This window comes from Salvia hispanica, chromosome 3, assembly GCF_029641045.1.
Source record: "Salvia hispanica isolate PSC_SH4W2 chromosome 3, Shi_PSC_v1, whole genome shotgun sequence".
NCBI lineage: Eukaryota > Viridiplantae > Streptophyta > Magnoliopsida > Lamiales > Lamiaceae > Salvia > Salvia hispanica.
In genome coordinates this window covers 46,006,816-46,024,212 of record NC_142694.1, presented here as the reverse complement: position 1 = coordinate 46,024,212, position 17,397 = coordinate 46,006,816, and the positions used below count along the sequence as shown (strand labels likewise).

Below are 17,397 nucleotides of genomic sequence, written 5' to 3'. Positions count from 1 at the left end.
GTTTTATTTATCTTAGATGAAAAATTAGTCTCACCAAACCTGACTTCAATATCGAAAAGATGCCCAAAAAAAATAATGGATGCATCATCAACCATTCAAACCCGCTAATTGTTAGAAGATTTTCGGTCTTAATCAGCAAATAAATTAATCTGATTTCACTAAAGACGAGTTCGGAACACCTGTGGTATAAAAAATTCATTAATTGTCGTCAATTTCAATTATGCAACTACAAAAATAGCCGATTAAAAAAAAATAACCGACTGATCATAATTTTAATATCAGATATAAAAATTAAATGATGGAGTTAACTATCTATTAGTATTTGTTTCAATTCATAAAACTAAAGAAGCTTCGACTAGATAAATCGTACGGATTGGATCGTAGGTCAACCGAGATCGACCCAACCCAATCCGGTAAGACAAACCCTAATCCCACCAAAAATCGAAATTCCACCCCAATCTATTAGATGCACCAAGTAGCCTTCACAGAAAATCGCACACGCAAACCAAACAAACCTTAGAAGCTGCGCCTCTCTTCCTGCTCGAAACCCTATTTGCGTGTTAACCCTACATTTTGAAATCAGATTTTCGAGCTCATCGGAACTGTAGGATTAGGGAGTTAATAAATTTCGATATACAGTATAATCTGATATTCGCCTGTTCGATTGATAATCTCGCGGTACACTCACCTATAGTTCGGATTATTTTTTCTTTTTTTTTTAAGAATTTTATCAAATTACGGCTTGCTTTGTTCGATCAATAATCTCGCGGTAGACTCACTTATAGTTCGGATTATTTTTCCTTTTCTTTGAGAATTTTGTTAAATTACGGCTTGCTTTGGTTTTCATTTGTTGTTCTGGAAGCAGTAATTGTTGATTGGTTTCGGGAAATCCAGTCCCGAAAATCATCGGCGATTTGTTGCATTTGAGCTTCAGATTTTCGATCGTTGACGAGGGTTTTTGATTTACGCGCGGTGGAAAATGGTTGGTGGTGGGAATAGGAGGGATGAGGGATCGTTTACCGTGAGCAACACCAATGTTTTTGCGGCGCTGGATACTTTGAGGAGGAAGAAGAAATCTGACAAAGATAAGGGTTCGTCTAAGGGGAGTAAGAGCTCCACTAAGAGTGGCGCTGCTTCTGGAAAATCAAAAGCGGAGGAAAAGCCGGTGTACTGGGCTCCGGCACCTTTGACAGTGAAGTCGTGGGCGGATGTGGATGACGAGGATGACGATGATTACTATGCCACCACGGCTCCTCCGCAGGCAATGTGGGGTGGTTCTGGTTTGAATAAAGTGGATGAAACAGAGAAACAAGATCATTTGGAGGTAATAAGGCATGAACATTCTGGTTGTTTTTGCTCTTAATACATTTTAAAAATATTATTATTGTCTATTTAGTTTGGCGATTAAATGTTTCTAAATTCTAACATTTCGAAATCCGCATGTGATTGTTAAAAGAAAACTGGATTTGCACTACATATTAATATGTTATAATGTGTGACTCCTCAACTTGATGGTTTCCCGGCTTGTATTGATCATTTGGTGTTGTTACCTTCAGTATGTTGCATTTTATGCTTAACTGTAAATAGGCAATTTCTTTTCCAAATTAAAATTTGAGCATGTTGTGTTACACTGTGAGGTTGAGAAATACAATTTCCTAGATTTGCTGATTCTTTGGTATTTCATTTGTGTTCATTGTTGTCATTTTGTAGCTGCTACTTTCACTTTTCGTCTAGTTACTTAATGTGTATGATGAATGACGTACTTTACTAGCAGAGGTTCATTGTAAAAGGTTAGCTGGTGTCTTATCATTTATATGAAAATATGTTCTCGTTTAAATGTTTGCTTTCCTTTCCTTTTCTGTACCAGTACTACTTTCTTTTGACGATTTTTTTTGTTGTGGCTTTCTGTTCTATATATAATTAGTTGCCCCAATATGCTTCATCAACTCGAGAATTTTCTTCTTCCTGCTGTGCTGAGTCTACTCACAATGCCTAAAGTGGACTGTAATATTGTTTTTGTCCCTCAAACTTATACTGTTATCTGATAGTGTTTTTAGTTTCTTGTAAAAAAAACTTTGATTAGCCTATCTGAGTCATCTGCAGACTAGCCTTTTGGTCTATCATCCTTACTTTGTTATATCCCTGATTCACTAATCTTCTCCCTGTTCAGCATCATAGGAGATGTATCTACTGGTTGCTTTTATAGTGATAAAACAATCTCAGACAAGTGAATATCATAATTGACAAAAACCATAGCTCAGCATGTAGTTTTTTCATGTTATTTTTGCATTGTTACAACCTGTGGTATGTCTCTCTTGATATCTTTGTTAGTTGCACATTTATACTAACTGAAATGTAATCACTTGGCGAACGTCTCCTTTAACCTTGCCAGTTGTAAATTTCTACTGATTGGTTTTGTCCTATTGGCTCTTTCTGCAGCTGTAGATTTGTAATGTCTATTTAGAGATGTTACATGTCTGCCCATTGAATTATTTTATACTGATGCTCTTTCTTCCCCTCTTTGATTTTATTTTGGTGTGGAATGACTAAATTCTTTTTGGGACTTAAACTTGATTTTCCATCCAAAATTTAGGAAACTGAGAGTGAAGATGAGCTTCTTGATGAAGGTGATGATGATGTAGATGAGGAGCCTGATCATGAAACAGAGGTCGGAGAACCTTCTGAACCGATAGTCGAAACACAGGTTGAACAATCTCCAGCACCTAGGGAAACAGAAAGACAACTTTCCAAGAAGGAGAGAAGAAAAAAGGAGCTTGCTGAATTAGAGGCCATTTTAGCTGATTTTGGAGTAAACCCTAAAGAGAAAGCTGAAGATGTAACAACCGGTAATTGATGTATCCCTATCATCTACATGACTTCATGGGACTGGTTGTACATGAAAATTGTTCTTCGATTGGTGTGCTACCAATTACTACTATTTTCTTGCCATGTCTTTATGTTGTTATCTTGCATGCATTTTTGGAGCCTGTCACATAGTGTGGGTGCAAATAATGCAGCTTCAGTTTTTCCCTACTTAATTACTAGAAATAGAGCATCATCGATTAGGTGAAGTTAGAATATACAGTCGATTTCTATCAATATAAGTGAGCATATGATCTTTGGTCTTGCAGACCCGAACAATGACGGGAAAGAGGTGCAACTGAATGGAGTTGCAGAGAAGAAAGACAGTGCTGCACCTGCTGAATCCAAAAGTGCAAAGAAGAAGAAGAAGAAGGATAAGGCATCCAAAGAGGCGAAGGAACCTCAGGACCAGCCCAATACCTCAGATACTCATAATGAACAAGATGAAGCTGAACATGTGGAGGGAGACACTTCTGCTGTTGATATGAAGGAGCGGCTCAAGAGGGTGGCTTCTGCTAAGAAAAAGAAATCGAACAAGGAGGTTGACTCTGCTGCAAGAGCTGTTGCTATGGAGGCTGCAGCACGGAGCGCAAAACTTGCAGCTGCCAAAAAGAAGGAGAAGAACCATTATAACCAGCAGCCAATCCGGTAAGAGAAAATTCGAGCTTTGGAGCTCTGATCAATTGGAGATAGATGGATTTCTGTGGTTAATAAACTCGGAGCTCTTGCCCTCTAGTTTTGTAGTAGATGAACTTCGAATAGAATTTTACAAAAATGTTTCTTTATATTTTTTTCGTTTTAAATTGAGAAACAGTTGCATTTGGTACTTGCTCGTTAGATCAGATGTATTATACAATACTCTTCTTGCTGTGTATCAACCGCTCTCTTCAGTTTTAAAGAGTGCTGAAACTTTCTGATGATTTTTCTTGTGATTTCATACTCATCTTTAGGCTTATATTAGGTACTACTTATACATTATACTCCTCTCTCTCTCTCTCTCACACACACACACACAGCAGGAAACATTAGTTGATTGATGACAGAATCGGTTGGTTTAGAAAGCTAAAGCTAGAAAATAAATGTTGAATTAACTATTGACCAAAATATGAGATTACAAATAATGCACTCTTCCATATCAACTCAGCAAACAATTTTTTATTGCATAACACTAGCAGCTTTCACCAAAATCTCCAGGGGTCCTTGTAAGGAGGAACATAATTTTCAGTAGGAGGAAGAAGGCGAAACGATGCCACGGTTTTCTCCAAGAATGGTCCCATCTGCGCCCAACGGAAATAAGGGGTCATAAAAAAGATCGGTATCCCCTCTGTATGCTATAAACAGTGCTGCAATTGTGTGAGAAATGGAGTTAAAAGATTTGAGAGTTCACCTTCTCCCATTGCATGCTTAGAGTTGAAGCATTGAGAGAGTACAAATAACCTGTGATACATAAATAAGGGCAAAAAATATACTCCATTCAGCTCTGATTCATGGCAATCAAACAACACAGACACACTTCATACAAAAAGCCAGGTGACCAATATGATACTAGTATGACATCCTACCTTCGCGTTCAGCTGTTGCAGCAACAAAATGTCGGTAAAGGTTTGATGATGGGGCCTGCATCATTGAGAAATTTTAGTAAAAGAAAAGAAAAGAAGGAAGATAAAGATTGATGTTGAATAGCTTAGTTGTTAATCTGCACTCATCTTATAATAAATTAGGAGACTTTACCATTTCAGTTGGTGATTTCCGCACCAAATACTCATAAGACCAATATGGCTCGCTATCAACCTTAGTGAAAAACACAAGCAGCCCTGTGTAAGAAAAACTGATTGCATTGTCACAAACAAGAAAAAAACTTGGCAGAAACAGACTTACTGTGGAAGAATGTGCATCAAGGATTGAACTTTCATCCATCCGTTGGCTTGTAGTTACCCGCTGTGGTGAAACAGTAGAGCGTCATTCCAAAATCCGACACGTTTTTAAGGGTATTTCACTAAGAGAAGCTTGCATGAATTTCAAAATACCAGTGCAGACTTGTCAGCTAAAACAGATTCAGCGACGTCTTTTGCACTCCACGTGCTTTTGTCATTAGATTTCAAGAACAATGGATTAGGGGGACCTATCTGAATATAGGAGTAAAGGTAGAAGTAAAAGTCAGGAAAATGCATTTTTTCTTTCACTATGGAGATAAAGATTGCATGATCATATTACCGAAACTGAAATTATGAGGTTATCAATGAAATCAACCCTCTCAGACACAATGCGAAGCCGAGCATCAGCTGTTTGGTGGTCAAGAAATGTGTGGGTAAGAACGCAGTTAAAATATCATGATTTCATCAAAGGGATTAATACAGTTAGCATATGAGTACCTACTTTAAAAGACAGAATTATGGAAAACTACGAGCTCTCTAAATCGACCAGGAAAGATATAATTATTGTGACTTACGGGACAATGGTGCAGCTGATGAATAACGCTCCGGTTTTCTAGATTCCACCCTTCAAATAGATGAAAAGAGTGAGGTTCCTACAATTTAGCGATGGAAGAAAAATGAAATAGAGAACATTTTGTAATAAACGTTGTGAACTGAAGGAAAACAAGTCTTCTTCGTGTAAAGTATATAATTCATTAACATCACATGAATAACACACACACACACACATGAGCAATATGGGAGAAAGAAAGACAAAAATATGCACATTGCAATAGCTTTTGGCATGATGTGTATGTGTACCATCTTTTCATTATCATAGGAGTACATCACAATGGACTAAGTTTATAGTACAAAAAGAAGAAAAAATATTGACCATAACAAGACTGGCATAAATGCCTAAGCTATTAGATCAGTATCATATAATTCAGTTGGTAAAACAGAATGACCAATCATTAAATCTTGGTTGATAAAAACAACTGCTGGTTACCATTTGAAGACAAATTTGTCGGAAGGCAGTGCTTTCGGATACAAATATGAATAAGCATTTGTCTCATCAACAAATAGATCCATTTTCAGTTCCTCTTCCGCACCAGCGCCTGTACGATTACCAATTCAACATCCAAGAAAAGTCAGCAAGCTCTTGGAGACATTGGATGACAAAACAGTGTCGAATTGTTAGTAAATTCCACACATCAATCTTGCCAGTCCAATTAGCATGTGCTAACTTAAGACACTCAAACTTTATGAACACTTTTTCTTAATGAGAGGCTATTTCTGTTAAAAGGCCAAGCTTTATAATAGTGATAGTGTATACTTGCAATGTTCTTAGATTTTCCTCAAACACCTACGCTGTTTTTTTCTCTCAGATAATATAGCCACTCTTAAATTCACACACAAAAATCTTAGCTCGAAAACACAATTCATTCAAAACCCAACAATGTCAGAAAGAAGCTGCACAATTCACTCAGTCATGTTGCTATGAAGTCCAAATCAAATAAGAGGGGAAAAACAATATTCCTCAGCATTTACCTAAAACTGGGAAAGCAAGAGAGAGAGAGGAGGACAAGCCCAAGAACATCAAATCCCTCCTCAAAATCCCATCTTGCAAACAGGGTCTTGAAGGATTACTTGAACATCCAACTATTTTGCGCGACTTCCCACTTAATTGGGCTTTCCGGTTCCTTGAAATGGGCATGCTTTGAGCATTATTTCTGCAAAAATACAAATGCTGTAACACGTGTAGAGGTGAAACAGCAAAAGCTACAGACTGATGCAGTTCTTAGCTTAGAGAGAGAGAGGAAAGGGGTACCCAAAAATGACAAAACTTGGAGAGAGAGAATGATGGTATTTCAGTGTAGGAAGAGCTGCAACTGCCATTCTCTTCTTCTCTCATCCACTATTGTAATGTGGATTGTTAAAGATAACTGAAAAACTGCATCTTTATTCATCTTGGAATACTTTATTTGTGGTTTATTTGGGGCAGAATTGTCATTTCCTGGATATCCATTACAGAGAAATATTTATAAAGGAACAAAAATAATTAAAATATTTTTTATTCAATAATTAAATAAAAATCACAGTACCAAATACAAGAACTAAATTACAACGTTGTCGTCCAGATTTCTTGGCAAAAAGGGTTAGGGTTTAGGTAGTGCTCTCAATTACTCATTTATAACGTGGCGGGAAGCTAATAATAGAGTTTATCCACCAATTCAATCAAATTCTGTGTGAATTCATCTTCCCAAATTTTCGAAGGGCACAATTCAATTTACGTCTTTTCATTCAGCAGAGGAATCAGCTCTCTTCCTTCCCAAAGTGGAGTTCCATCTGTTTGTTCATTGAAGCTATCTGGTGCAATCAAAGTTGATTGATTTTATGAGAATGGCGTTGGACTGAATCTGAAAATGTAGCTGATATGCTGCAGCATGATAAGTCATCAGTTTAATTTTTGGGGTTTATGCAAAATTTCTGAACTTTCTGTAGAATGTTCTTTTGTACCCAAGAGAAAAAGATGGTTTTTTTCGCTGTCCCACTTTATGAGGATTTCCACTTCTTGCTGTGCTGCTCAAGATACTGGTTTCTCATCAGATGACAATGTGCTGCTGGAATCGTGCGAATACAGAGAGTTGCAGCAGAGAATGCAGCGGCATGCTGCCTCGGGGTGCATTACCAAAGCCCTCGAGACTCTGAACTTCATGAGGGATAATGTTCTGGGTAAACCTACCACTTATGACTATAATGCTATGATCAGGTATTTCTTAAAGTCGGGTAGTGTGTCGTTCGATGAGTTGTTTGAGGTGTACAGTGGGATGAAAAGATTTGGGCCAAGCCCGAATCTGTTAACTTATCAAACACTCTTGAATGGGTTCATTTATGTTGGAAGATCGAAAGCTGCAATGTATATCGCAGGCGAGATGATGGCGTCTGGGTTTTCCCCTTCATTTACAATTATGTCAAAGTTGTTCAAAAAGCTACTGAAAACAGAAAGTGTAGTTGATGCTGTTATGTTGCTTGAGATTATGTTGAGTGTCAACTATATTCCAAGTCAGTATGATATAAGTGTCTTGATCCAAGGTCTTTGCCATGTAGGGATGGTTCAGGTGGCAATTTCATTGTTTGTGAAGATTTCAGGAAAGGGATACTTTTGTGGGGGGATTATTTATAATCCCATACTCTGGGCTTTATGTAAATCCAGTAAAACTTTTGTCGCATTAGCATTTTTTGGTTTCTTAGAAAAGAAGGGATTCGTGCGATCTGTTTACTCTTATACTGCGTTGGTTTATGGTTTTAGTAAGGATAGGCTGTGGCGTGAAGCTTTTTTCTGTTTAGAGGAAATGGAAAATGTTGGTTGTAAGCCTAGTCTGGTCACTTATACAGTACTTATTAAGTTTCTCTGTGATGACGGGAAAATTGATGTGGCACTGAACCTTTTGGGAAAGATGGAAGAGAGCGGATATAACCCTGACTTAGTTGTATACAACATAGTTCTCCGTGAGTTTTGCACTCAAGGTAGAGTAGATGATGCTTATGATCTTATTCAACTTATTGATCAAAAGGGCTTGTCACCTGACATGTATACTCATGCCGCATTAGCTGGAGGCATGTTGAAAAGGGGCAATGTAGAGTTCGTCAATAAGTTGTTGCTCAATATTATACTAAGGCACTGCTCTGTAGATACTGCCGTTTACAACATATATCTGCATTCCATGTGTTGTGATAGTAATTCTGGAGAAGCTTTGTCCTTGATGCAGAGTGTGATGGAAAAGGGTTTTAGACCTACTAATAGATCATACAACATAATTCTTAAGGGATTGTGCAAAGAGAGAAATTTTTATGAAGCTTTCAAGTTATTTGATTGTATCTTGTGGCCTAGCAATGGCCCTGATTTGATTTCCTTGAATACTGTTTTGTCTGCTGCATGTAAACTAGGAAATTCAGCCATTGTTCAGAGAATTTTGTGGCAGATGGAACATGAAGGAATAAAACTTGACGTTGTGAGCTTAACATCTCTGATTCAGTATTATTGTACAGTTGGCAAAATAACAGACTGCTTAAAGCTCGTGGAGTCCATGGTGATCAATGGTCCCAAGCCTAATACAGTCACTGTGAACACCCTTCTTATTGGACTCTGCAAGAATCATCTACTTGGATTAGCAGAAACATTTTTCAACTATTTTAAACAGATTGGAGTTCTGGCAGATACGACTACATACAATATTCTAATCCGCGCTTTCATACATGAAGGAAATGATTTGATGGTAGATGAGCTATCAAGGGAAATGTCTAGCCGTAAATTGAGGCTGGATCTTGGCACCTACAATTGCTTCGTGCATGCCTTATGCAGAAGAGGCAAAATTGCACTTGCCCTCCATCTGCGAGACCAATTGCGAGAGAATGGCATCCCTCCTAATATTTTCATTTACAACACAATTATGAAAGCAATGTTCATGAAAGGAATGTTCTGGGAAATTATTGATCTGCTTAAGGACATGTACGTGGATGGATGTGAACCTAATGAAGGATCTTATAAACTATTGAAAGAAGCGAAGTTAAAAGGTTGGATGAAGGGTTCCCCTCAAGCTTTACAAATGAGAGTGTTTGTTATGTTTGGTAAATTGTCCTGAGAATGGATGGTACTAATAGAGAATACAAGATGGATGGTGAAAATGAGTTCCATCTCTTCATCATGCGACCGAAGATGCTCTCTCTGAGGAAGTGTTTGGGCTGGAGATGTGTTCGTCGCATATTCGCATAACTTGATTGATCAGACAATAACTCGTGCTCCAGGTCCAGAGTCATATATGTCTCCAACTATCCAGTTATCTTGGTATGTCATTGACTGGAACTATTCATTTCTTGTCTCCATTTTCATCTCTAAAGAGCATCCTACCTGAAACCGGTACATTGGGTGGTGCTTCTTTCCTTTTAAAGTCTTGTTGTTAATCTCCTGAAAGGCCCTAAGCCATCTGGTTGAGAAATGGAAAATCCAAATAATAGAAATATTGAGCAAGTCAACAAGAAATCAGAACTCGAATGGAAGGGCTGCAAGTTCCTGTGTTACTCATCAAAAGTGCTCGAACTTGTCCATTCTGGTCCATTAGTCCGATCCAATAGTTTGCATGTGTAACTTTGTGCTGTAGAGAGTTTGTTTATATAAAACACGAAGTTAGATTATGAAAATATTTAGTGTTTTGATGAATTGGTTTACCAACCATTCCTTTTTCTTTGCAGTTAAGAATCCCAGAACTACACATCCTGTGCCACGAGCTGGTGAAGAACGCATATTCAAAGATTACAAGGTACCTTACATAGTTGCACTGCATTTATGTCTTTCATGCCTTGCTGCTTTCATCTATCTTACTCAGTAGTATTTTTGTTCAGATGAAATCTCGTGCATTCACAGAAATCAGCTTGTATCATTATCTTCTATTTGTGCGTGTTGAGAGTCAAGATATATGAAGCTGGATGTGATATATCTTTTTGTGATATGGGGTTAAGCATGTTTATCAGATGAGAAGAACTCGGAAATAATAAAAGAAAAGGAAAGAAATAGACAAAAGTGTGACAGCTCCAATCCTGTTCATGAAAAGGATGCTTATAGAATCTGGAGAATTATGTTGCTTATTTATTTTTTAGAACTGTTCCACATAATTTGGAATTTATAGATATGTCCTCATGAAGCTTTGTAAATTTACCATCCATATTCAGTATCTGTAAAGCTTTGTTCACTCCTTTGTGTGATAGTTGCAAGTACCGCATCCTAATCCATCTCGATACAGATCTAATGCTGCAAATACTTCTCCATTGTTAATTGAACTTTTTGTGTCAAAGGCAACCAAGATTTAATAGAGAGTTTATATCAATATCATTTGCATTAAATTTCATTTTATCAATGCATAAGGTTGAAATGATTCACTGCAAGCATGTTTTAACTTATGCTATTAAGAAACTTCTAACTCACTTTCTGTTCCTTTCTCATCAGTATTTGGGTAATAAGCAGCGCTCGACTGGGTGAAACAATCTGCACATAGAGCAGTATCCCCGAAAGATCCCAAGAGGGGAAGGGTCACCGTAAGAAGACTGAATACAAGCTGGAGGCATGCCATCATACGAAAGGGAGGAAGAAAGAAGTCAGCTCGAATGTATAAAGGGCTCCTCCAACCCTTGTTTTATAGCAGGATGAAGACACGAACGTCATTCTTATCAAGTCTGGAAGACGTCGGACATTTTGACAAAGACGCCTCAAGGGGAAGGAACCACCCCAAGTTGTCATCTGCAAAGCAGTAAGACTTTCTACCACCTCTTGTAAGATTTTGAATTCCCTTTCCTGGAATGTCAAATTTGGACTGAGAATAGAGTTTGGCTGATTAGTGTGACCAAACTTTTGAACCTTTTAGAGTGTCAAGAATTCTTGATGTAAATGTGACCATTAAAATGACGTCAATGTGTGGGTTCATTGTGCATACCCATTTTCTTGAATGTTTATGAGAAACATAACCAAAATTATACATTTTGAAGAAAATCATAATCTTGGGACATTGATATAGCATATGACAAGAGACAGAAATATAAGTTTGCATCTCTCATTGTCTTTCGTATTTGTGTCAATTTTATAAGCGTTTAAATAATTTTACAAAACACGAAATTGAAGAACAAACTATTGAACAACCTAACTTATATAACTGAAAACCTTTAGAACAAGAAACAGAAGTGTGGTTAGGGAAAGAAAAAACATCAAAATTTATATACAGCTAGTGAAAAGCTAACTAGTACTGCCTCCATCTCGGACCATGTTGGTAACCCGGTGGCGGAGCCCAAGCTCCACCGGGTGGCCGCTGCAGCTGGGTCACAGCAGGTGGAGGCGTACGACCATCACTAGGATGTAAGTGCAGCGGCAGCTGATGGCCGTGGGGCACCGCGTAAGGCTGGTGGTGCGGCAGCTGTTGTGGGGCCTGCGGCCGCCACTCCGGTATATCATCATCGTCGTCATCATTCCAAGGTTCAATCCCCAATCTCCTATCATCTACTACCACACTCTTACTGGTCACCACACTAGGCCCACCTTGCCCATATTTCTTGATAAGCTCTCTCACATCCTCTACTGGTCTTGTCAGCTTTTTAAAACCGTGGAGTTGATTACGAGACGCTGACGGGTTCAATTCCCTGGCGGAGAAGTTGAATTCGGGTAAATCATCGTCGTCCTTCTCCGCTGCACCAGGGCCGAACCCAGGCGGGATGTCATCGTCGTCGTCATCCGCCGGGGGCAGCTGGGATTTCCTAGTTGGGGTATTAGGATTAAGATTCGGCGAGTCATGAAATCTCTTAGGGGGAGCAGCTAAAGGTTGCTTTTTGAAGGCGTGTTTTTGGTGGGACGATGAATTAGGTGATATTGCGTTGCTTATATGAGCTCTTCTCCATACAACTACACCAATTAGTCCGTTTTCGAAGGATTCCTCAGTTCCTGGGCGTTCCCGGAGTATATGCTTGTTCAACATTTCAAACATTCTAGAAGCCGGCGGGCAGAGGTAGAGCTCCACGCCTGCGACTGGCTCAGCGTATCCCAGCCTCTCGTCACCTATGTACGAGCTAATAGCCTACACCGGAAAATGGACAGCTGCATTAAGTTCCAACAACACACTAGAGAGAGAAAGAGAGATAGAGAGGAGTTAGTACCTCAGTGAGGTTAGAACGCTGCTCCTCAGATGATTTGTCCCTCAAAATGAAGTGGAGAACCTGGAGAGAGAGAGAGAGAGTGGGGTTAGTAAAAGCATAGTAGCAATTCAAATGTACAAGTAAATAAAGCTACCAACACTTCATTATCACATTTTTTTCTGCAATTATTTTGACCTGTTTTTAACACACGTTGAAAACGTTTTTGGCTATTCGACGTATTAATTTACAGAATTAAATTTCTGAATACGGATACACAGTTCTTCAACTAACTCATTTAAATCTCGACCAGAAAATAAAATAAACTTTAAACAAAGTACACATCCATTATAACAGAAGATTTTTAGTTTATATGTTAAAGGTGATTATTACTGGCAATTGTAGAAACTACTCTTAGACGATTAAATTCTTTTTTTCTTCTCTTGACAAAAATCATGATAGAATTCCCCACTGGGAAAACATGTAAAAAACATTGATATATTTTGGAGACTTTTTCACTGCTGCTGCTTTTGTACATACAGACTAAAACTAAAAAAAGATTAAGGTAATGAGGTATCAGCACTGGGAAGCCACATTGCCTTCTCTGGAGGCAAAAAGCCAAATACCCAGCAGCAGCATTTGAGGGGGCAAGAATTAGTTACAAGGAAAAGGAGAAGGCCTTGATATACCATGACTGCACGTGTTCGAGACATGGGGAGTTCTTGCAGAAATTTTTCAAATGCATCAACTCTAACTCTGCCCTTGATCTCAAGAGAACCAGACCACTCCTTTGTTGATGTCTTCTCACCACTGTTTATACAAAGGAATTTCAAATGTGGTTTAATGTAATCGGGAAGGAGCTAATTAGGTTATAATGGAAACAAAAAAGATGCTTCTAGTTTTGAACCACAAATGCACAAACCTGTAAAATAGGCCACCAACAGTGATTGAGGATGATATGGTGAGCTGAAGGATACCATTCCAGACTAAATCAGCTTTCTTCGGTACATCACTAGGACGAGCTGTTTCTTTTGCAGGACTACCACTCAAATCCTTCGAGTTAGGTTTCTTGACTAAAGGAGCCTTTTTGGGGGTAGCATCTTTTCGTATTTCTGAAACACGATTAGAAGCCCTAAGGTTGCTAGGACGTTTTGGGCTTTCACCATATGATACAGGAGACTTCTTCCCCCCATCTGCAGATAGATTCTCAAATGGAGGCTCATTATTAAGGGACTCCATAAACTCATCCAACGAAACAATAGGAGGCAGGTCAGTATCCTTGAGTTCATCCACCATCATTCCTTGCATTGGATCAGTTCCATCCGTCTGAATAATCAGGCTGCCCGGGAGATCCGGGCCTTCTAAACTGTTTCCTTGGCCTGTAACCTTCTCTTTATATTCAATGCTAGCTCCAGAAGGAGATTGAGATTCAACAGTTTTTTTCTTTAAAGGTCGTGTCAACAAAGAAGTCCCAGCAGATACCTCTGCAACGATGGGATCATCATGCTCCACTTCCACCTGAAACTCACCCTTGTGTGTTTTCCTGACCAAACGTCTTATATCAACCTCAGTATCAGGTAAAACTTTCATTTGTGCCAACTCTTCTGCTTTTGCCATACGCCACTCTGTTAACTCCTTGGAAGCAAGCTCTTCAGCTGACATTGAACATAACCTTTCCGGAGATATTTTGCCAGACATGACTCTTTCTCTCAGTTCCGGATTGTTACGATCTTTGAGGTTGAACAAAAGAGACCTGCCTTTCTCTCTATATTTTTTGTTCGCATCACCAAATAATTTAAACAGCTCAGCTTCAATTTTGAAAGCCAAGTCTTCTGGTGTCAAAGTTGCAACTTCTTGTTTCGGCATAATTGCTTCATCTTTCAGCGACTTTTCAGTATGTTGACTTTCCTTACCCTCTCCCATATGCATATCAAAATCAAATGCCCAAGAAAGCCCATTGCCCTGCAGAAGATCATCTTTAACAAAGAAGTTATCACCAAATGGAACATCCTCATCAGGCAAACTATACTGGAACCCCTGGAAAGCCTGAGCTTCATTCCCTCTACTTTCACCATGAGGTAGCTCAGCAGTGAATACCTGAGAACCACCTGTTTTGTTAAATGAGGCCAATTCATTGGAAGGGAAAATGTCTGCAGAACCAGAAACAGGAACCTGACCTCCCTCACTAGAACTAGAGACATGAGAATCCTGTGGGTCCAAGGCATTATGTGTATCCTGCTGGTTTTTCTGAGTTATCAAGGCATTCTCCTGGTTCTGACATGCCAAAGCCAATGCCGCAGACAAAGATTCCCTCAGTTTAGACCTTATTCCTTCGGATGAATCTGAAGGAACCTTGGATGCAGATCCAGTTTGGGCAGTTTGTCGCTTTCCAGTTTGCCCACGCTGTAAGCCAGACTTACCAGACATGGAGTCATTCCGCATCATTTTCTTGATAGGTTGAACAGGCGTAACTGGAGAGCCCAATCGAGACTGGGATTGGGCAGTTCTCTTTTGATGTGCTGAATGCTGCAGATGTCCAGGAGAATTAGCATCAGATCCCACATGTGCTGGCCGATTGTAAGGCTCAGTAAACTGCTGAGAAGTATCACTGTTTGACGACGGTTCCATCTCAGCCTTCCGCTTCAATGGGAATGAAGCCTTCTGTGCAGCTATGCTGTTGGGAGAAATTGCATGCTCCGGACCTAGCTGGTTCGACATCCAAACTTGGTTTGATCCCATACCAACACCAGAGGATTCATTATGCCCCAACATATTATTCGGCAACAATGAGGCATTGAACCCAGAATCACCAGAGAGAGACTCTAATAGACCACTTTGATCTACTGGTACAGAGAAATGTTGTGGCTCAGGATTGCTTGGTACCTGTCCTGCCATTTTCATAGGCATCTCTGGCACTGGAAATTCAAGAGAGCTAGAACCATGCTCCATCTGAGCCAACTGCCTATCTGAGATCGGGTACTGGGAAACCAAATTGTTGGACATGATCACCAAAGATGTAGAGCATACGCAAATGGCTCAAATGTAGACGAGATTGCTTTCCTGATCCTCCAAATTGAACTGCACATGTGGATGCATTATAGTAATGTCAAATCATGCTGATAACAAACAGATAAGCATGTTTTCTTTAAAACCTAAATGGATTTAATACCAGAGCCCATAATCAATCACATGAACATTGAATTCAATACACCACAAGAATAAAAGCAAAATCTCGTAGGATAAAAATCTGAATATGAAAAAGGATAATCAATCAATGAAAGAAACCATAGAAGCTATTTCTAAATACAAATAGGCAAACAATAAATGAAAATAAGAAATCGACTATTACAAAAATGCAATGCATGAGCTGAACAATCAGAAACACGAGCGTATAATAAATTTGTCGAATTTGCACAGATTAACAAACAAAATCGTAAATTCAAGCTCAAAATCGTTCAGATAAAAGGATTTAAATCTGAACCACTTCCCAATGAATCTGAACCGCCTTATGAGCCACAATTGCATATTCATGATCGAGAACATCGACTGGAATTAGTTCTTATAGGTTTTTCTTAATCAATTCAAGCACGAATTCGATTAAATCAAAAATCGAAATAAAATATTCATTTGTCTTTAAAACCATATCCCTACATTAACAACCAATGAAAAAAAAACCCCAATTCGAATAAATTTTGTCATGGTATGCATAAACAGATAGGAATGGGGCACACGCAGTAGATGGGGAGAAAAGTTTAGAGCTTTACCTTATGGATGCAGAAAATGGGAATTTAGGAATGAAGAGAGCGAAACAGCAGAGTGGTGGATATAAGCATTTCTTGGCAACAAGAGAGAGAAGAAACCCTAGAAAGATAAGCTAATTTATGGTGGTCGAGAAAGCGCTAATTGGTACTCGAACTCGTGTTACATGATGACACGTTAACCGTGTGAGCTGGTCTACTACTCTACATCATACTAGTACTAGTATATATCTGTTTTTTTTTTTTCTCTCTTTAGCAGGTGTACTTTATTTTTTTTTTAGCACAATAGAAATTTACATATTGTATATAAAATTATATTCCTTTCGTTCCATAGCACTAATATATTCGCACTGTCTTAATATGCAATTAATAAACTAAAAAATAATAATTATTATAATATTGTGAGTAGTACTGTTCATCGAGAATGAAATCCATCTTATTAAAGATAAAAAAAATCTTAGAATAAAATTTCTACTATTTTTACTAGACATATCCAAAATAGTAAAAAATTATCTATTTTTGTGAGACAAAGAGGGAGGAGTGTACAGCTCTGCAAATAATACTCCATTTGTCCTGTAATAGGAGTCCTATTTAGTTGTGATACAGATTTTAAGAAATGTAAAAAAAAAGTGGGTCGAATAAGTTAGTGGAATATGAGTCATATATTAGTTTTATAATAAAATGTGCGTGGAATAAGATGATGAAATATGAGACCTACTTACCATTTATGGTAAAAGTGAAATAAGATTCTTATTGTGGGACGAACCGAAATGACAAAATAAGACTCTTATTGCGGGACGGGAGAGTAAATATATAATTGGTTTCCATTTTTATGATGACATCATTTTTCGTCAACCCTTCTTTTATAATTGTAACATTTTTCTAGTCAATTTAAGGTTCAAGTTATACCTTTTCACTTATTATAAATTTTAAAAATACTTTTTTTGTCTATGATTAGGAATCCCAATTAATCATTTTATCGATTTGCGATCAGAATTCTGTGTTTATTTATATGATAAATAATGAGTGTGCCTCAAATTTAATTAACTAATTTCACTCATATTTAGTGCACCACATTCTACTATTTTTTTCACTGAATTTTATAGTATATTTGTTCAAACCCATGCCAAAGAAGAGACCTTATTTTGTATATTTGAAATTTCTCCTGATTTTAATTTTATTTACTAAATAAA

The 17,397-nt window shown here is 38.2% G+C and overlaps 4 protein-coding genes across 7 annotated transcripts; 2 read left to right on the top strand and 2 right to left on the bottom strand.

The window, feature by feature from the left end:
* Nucleotides 1-426: 426 nt before the first annotated feature.
* LOC125213292 (uncharacterized) lies at nucleotides 427-3,782 on the top strand. Of its 2 annotated transcripts, XM_048113750.2 has the most exons (4): nucleotides 427-678; nucleotides 866-1,324; nucleotides 2,594-2,846; nucleotides 3,132-3,782. In XM_048113750.2, the coding sequence occupies exons 2-4, from the start codon at nucleotides 980-982 to the stop codon at nucleotides 3,512-3,514; spliced, it is 981 nt and encodes a 326-aa protein (XP_047969707.1). In that variant the 5' UTR covers nucleotides 427-678; nucleotides 866-979; the 3' UTR covers nucleotides 3,515-3,782. The 2 variants fall into 2 exon arrangements, with proteins under 2 accessions (XP_047969707.1, XP_088924360.1); XM_089068234.1 differs by having other exon boundaries at nucleotides 427-1,324.
* A 149-nt stretch (nucleotides 3,783-3,931) lies between these two features.
* Nucleotides 3,932-6,747, bottom strand: PPD5 (PsbP domain protein (Mog1/PsbP/DUF1795-like photosystem II reaction center PsbP family protein)). Its single transcript, XM_048113752.2, has 11 exons — nucleotides 6,607-6,747; nucleotides 6,327-6,508; nucleotides 5,785-5,893; nucleotides 5,312-5,361; nucleotides 5,077-5,144; nucleotides 4,890-4,988; nucleotides 4,741-4,800; nucleotides 4,594-4,653; nucleotides 4,425-4,479; nucleotides 4,250-4,299; nucleotides 3,932-4,139 (listed from the first exon to the last, which is right to left on the bottom strand). The coding sequence occupies exons 1-11, from the start codon at nucleotides 6,672-6,674 to the stop codon at nucleotides 4,041-4,043; spliced, it is 900 nt and encodes a 299-aa protein (XP_047969709.1). The 5' UTR covers nucleotides 6,675-6,747; the 3' UTR covers nucleotides 3,932-4,040.
* Nucleotides 6,748-6,899: 152 nt separating this feature from the next.
* On the top strand, nucleotides 6,900-13,260 carry LOC125214898 (uncharacterized). Of its 3 annotated transcripts, XM_089069351.1 has the most exons (4): nucleotides 6,900-9,624; nucleotides 10,029-10,096; nucleotides 10,780-11,796; nucleotides 11,912-13,260. In XM_089069351.1, exon 1 carries the CDS (start codon nucleotides 7,223-7,225, stop codon nucleotides 9,419-9,421), a length of 2,199 nt encoding a protein of 732 aa, XP_088925477.1. In that variant the 5' UTR covers nucleotides 6,900-7,222; the 3' UTR covers nucleotides 9,422-9,624; nucleotides 10,029-10,096; nucleotides 10,780-11,796; nucleotides 11,912-13,260. The 3 variants fall into 3 exon arrangements, with proteins under 3 accessions (XP_088925477.1, XP_047972068.1, XP_047972070.1); XM_048116111.2 differs by having other exon boundaries at nucleotides 10,780-13,260; XM_048116113.2 differs by lacking the exons at nucleotides 10,780-11,796; nucleotides 11,912-13,260 and adding an exon at nucleotides 10,179-10,724.
* LOC125214897 (uncharacterized) lies at nucleotides 11,361-16,355 on the bottom strand. The gene is made up of 5 exons (XM_048116110.2): nucleotides 16,211-16,355; nucleotides 13,369-15,524; nucleotides 13,136-13,256; nucleotides 12,471-12,530; nucleotides 11,361-12,391 (listed from the first exon to the last, which is right to left on the bottom strand). Exons 2-5 carry the CDS (start codon nucleotides 15,447-15,449, stop codon nucleotides 11,564-11,566), a joined length of 3,090 nt encoding a protein of 1,029 aa, XP_047972067.1. The 5' UTR covers nucleotides 15,450-15,524; nucleotides 16,211-16,355; the 3' UTR covers nucleotides 11,361-11,563.
* Between the last annotated feature and the right edge of the window lie 1,042 nt (nucleotides 16,356-17,397).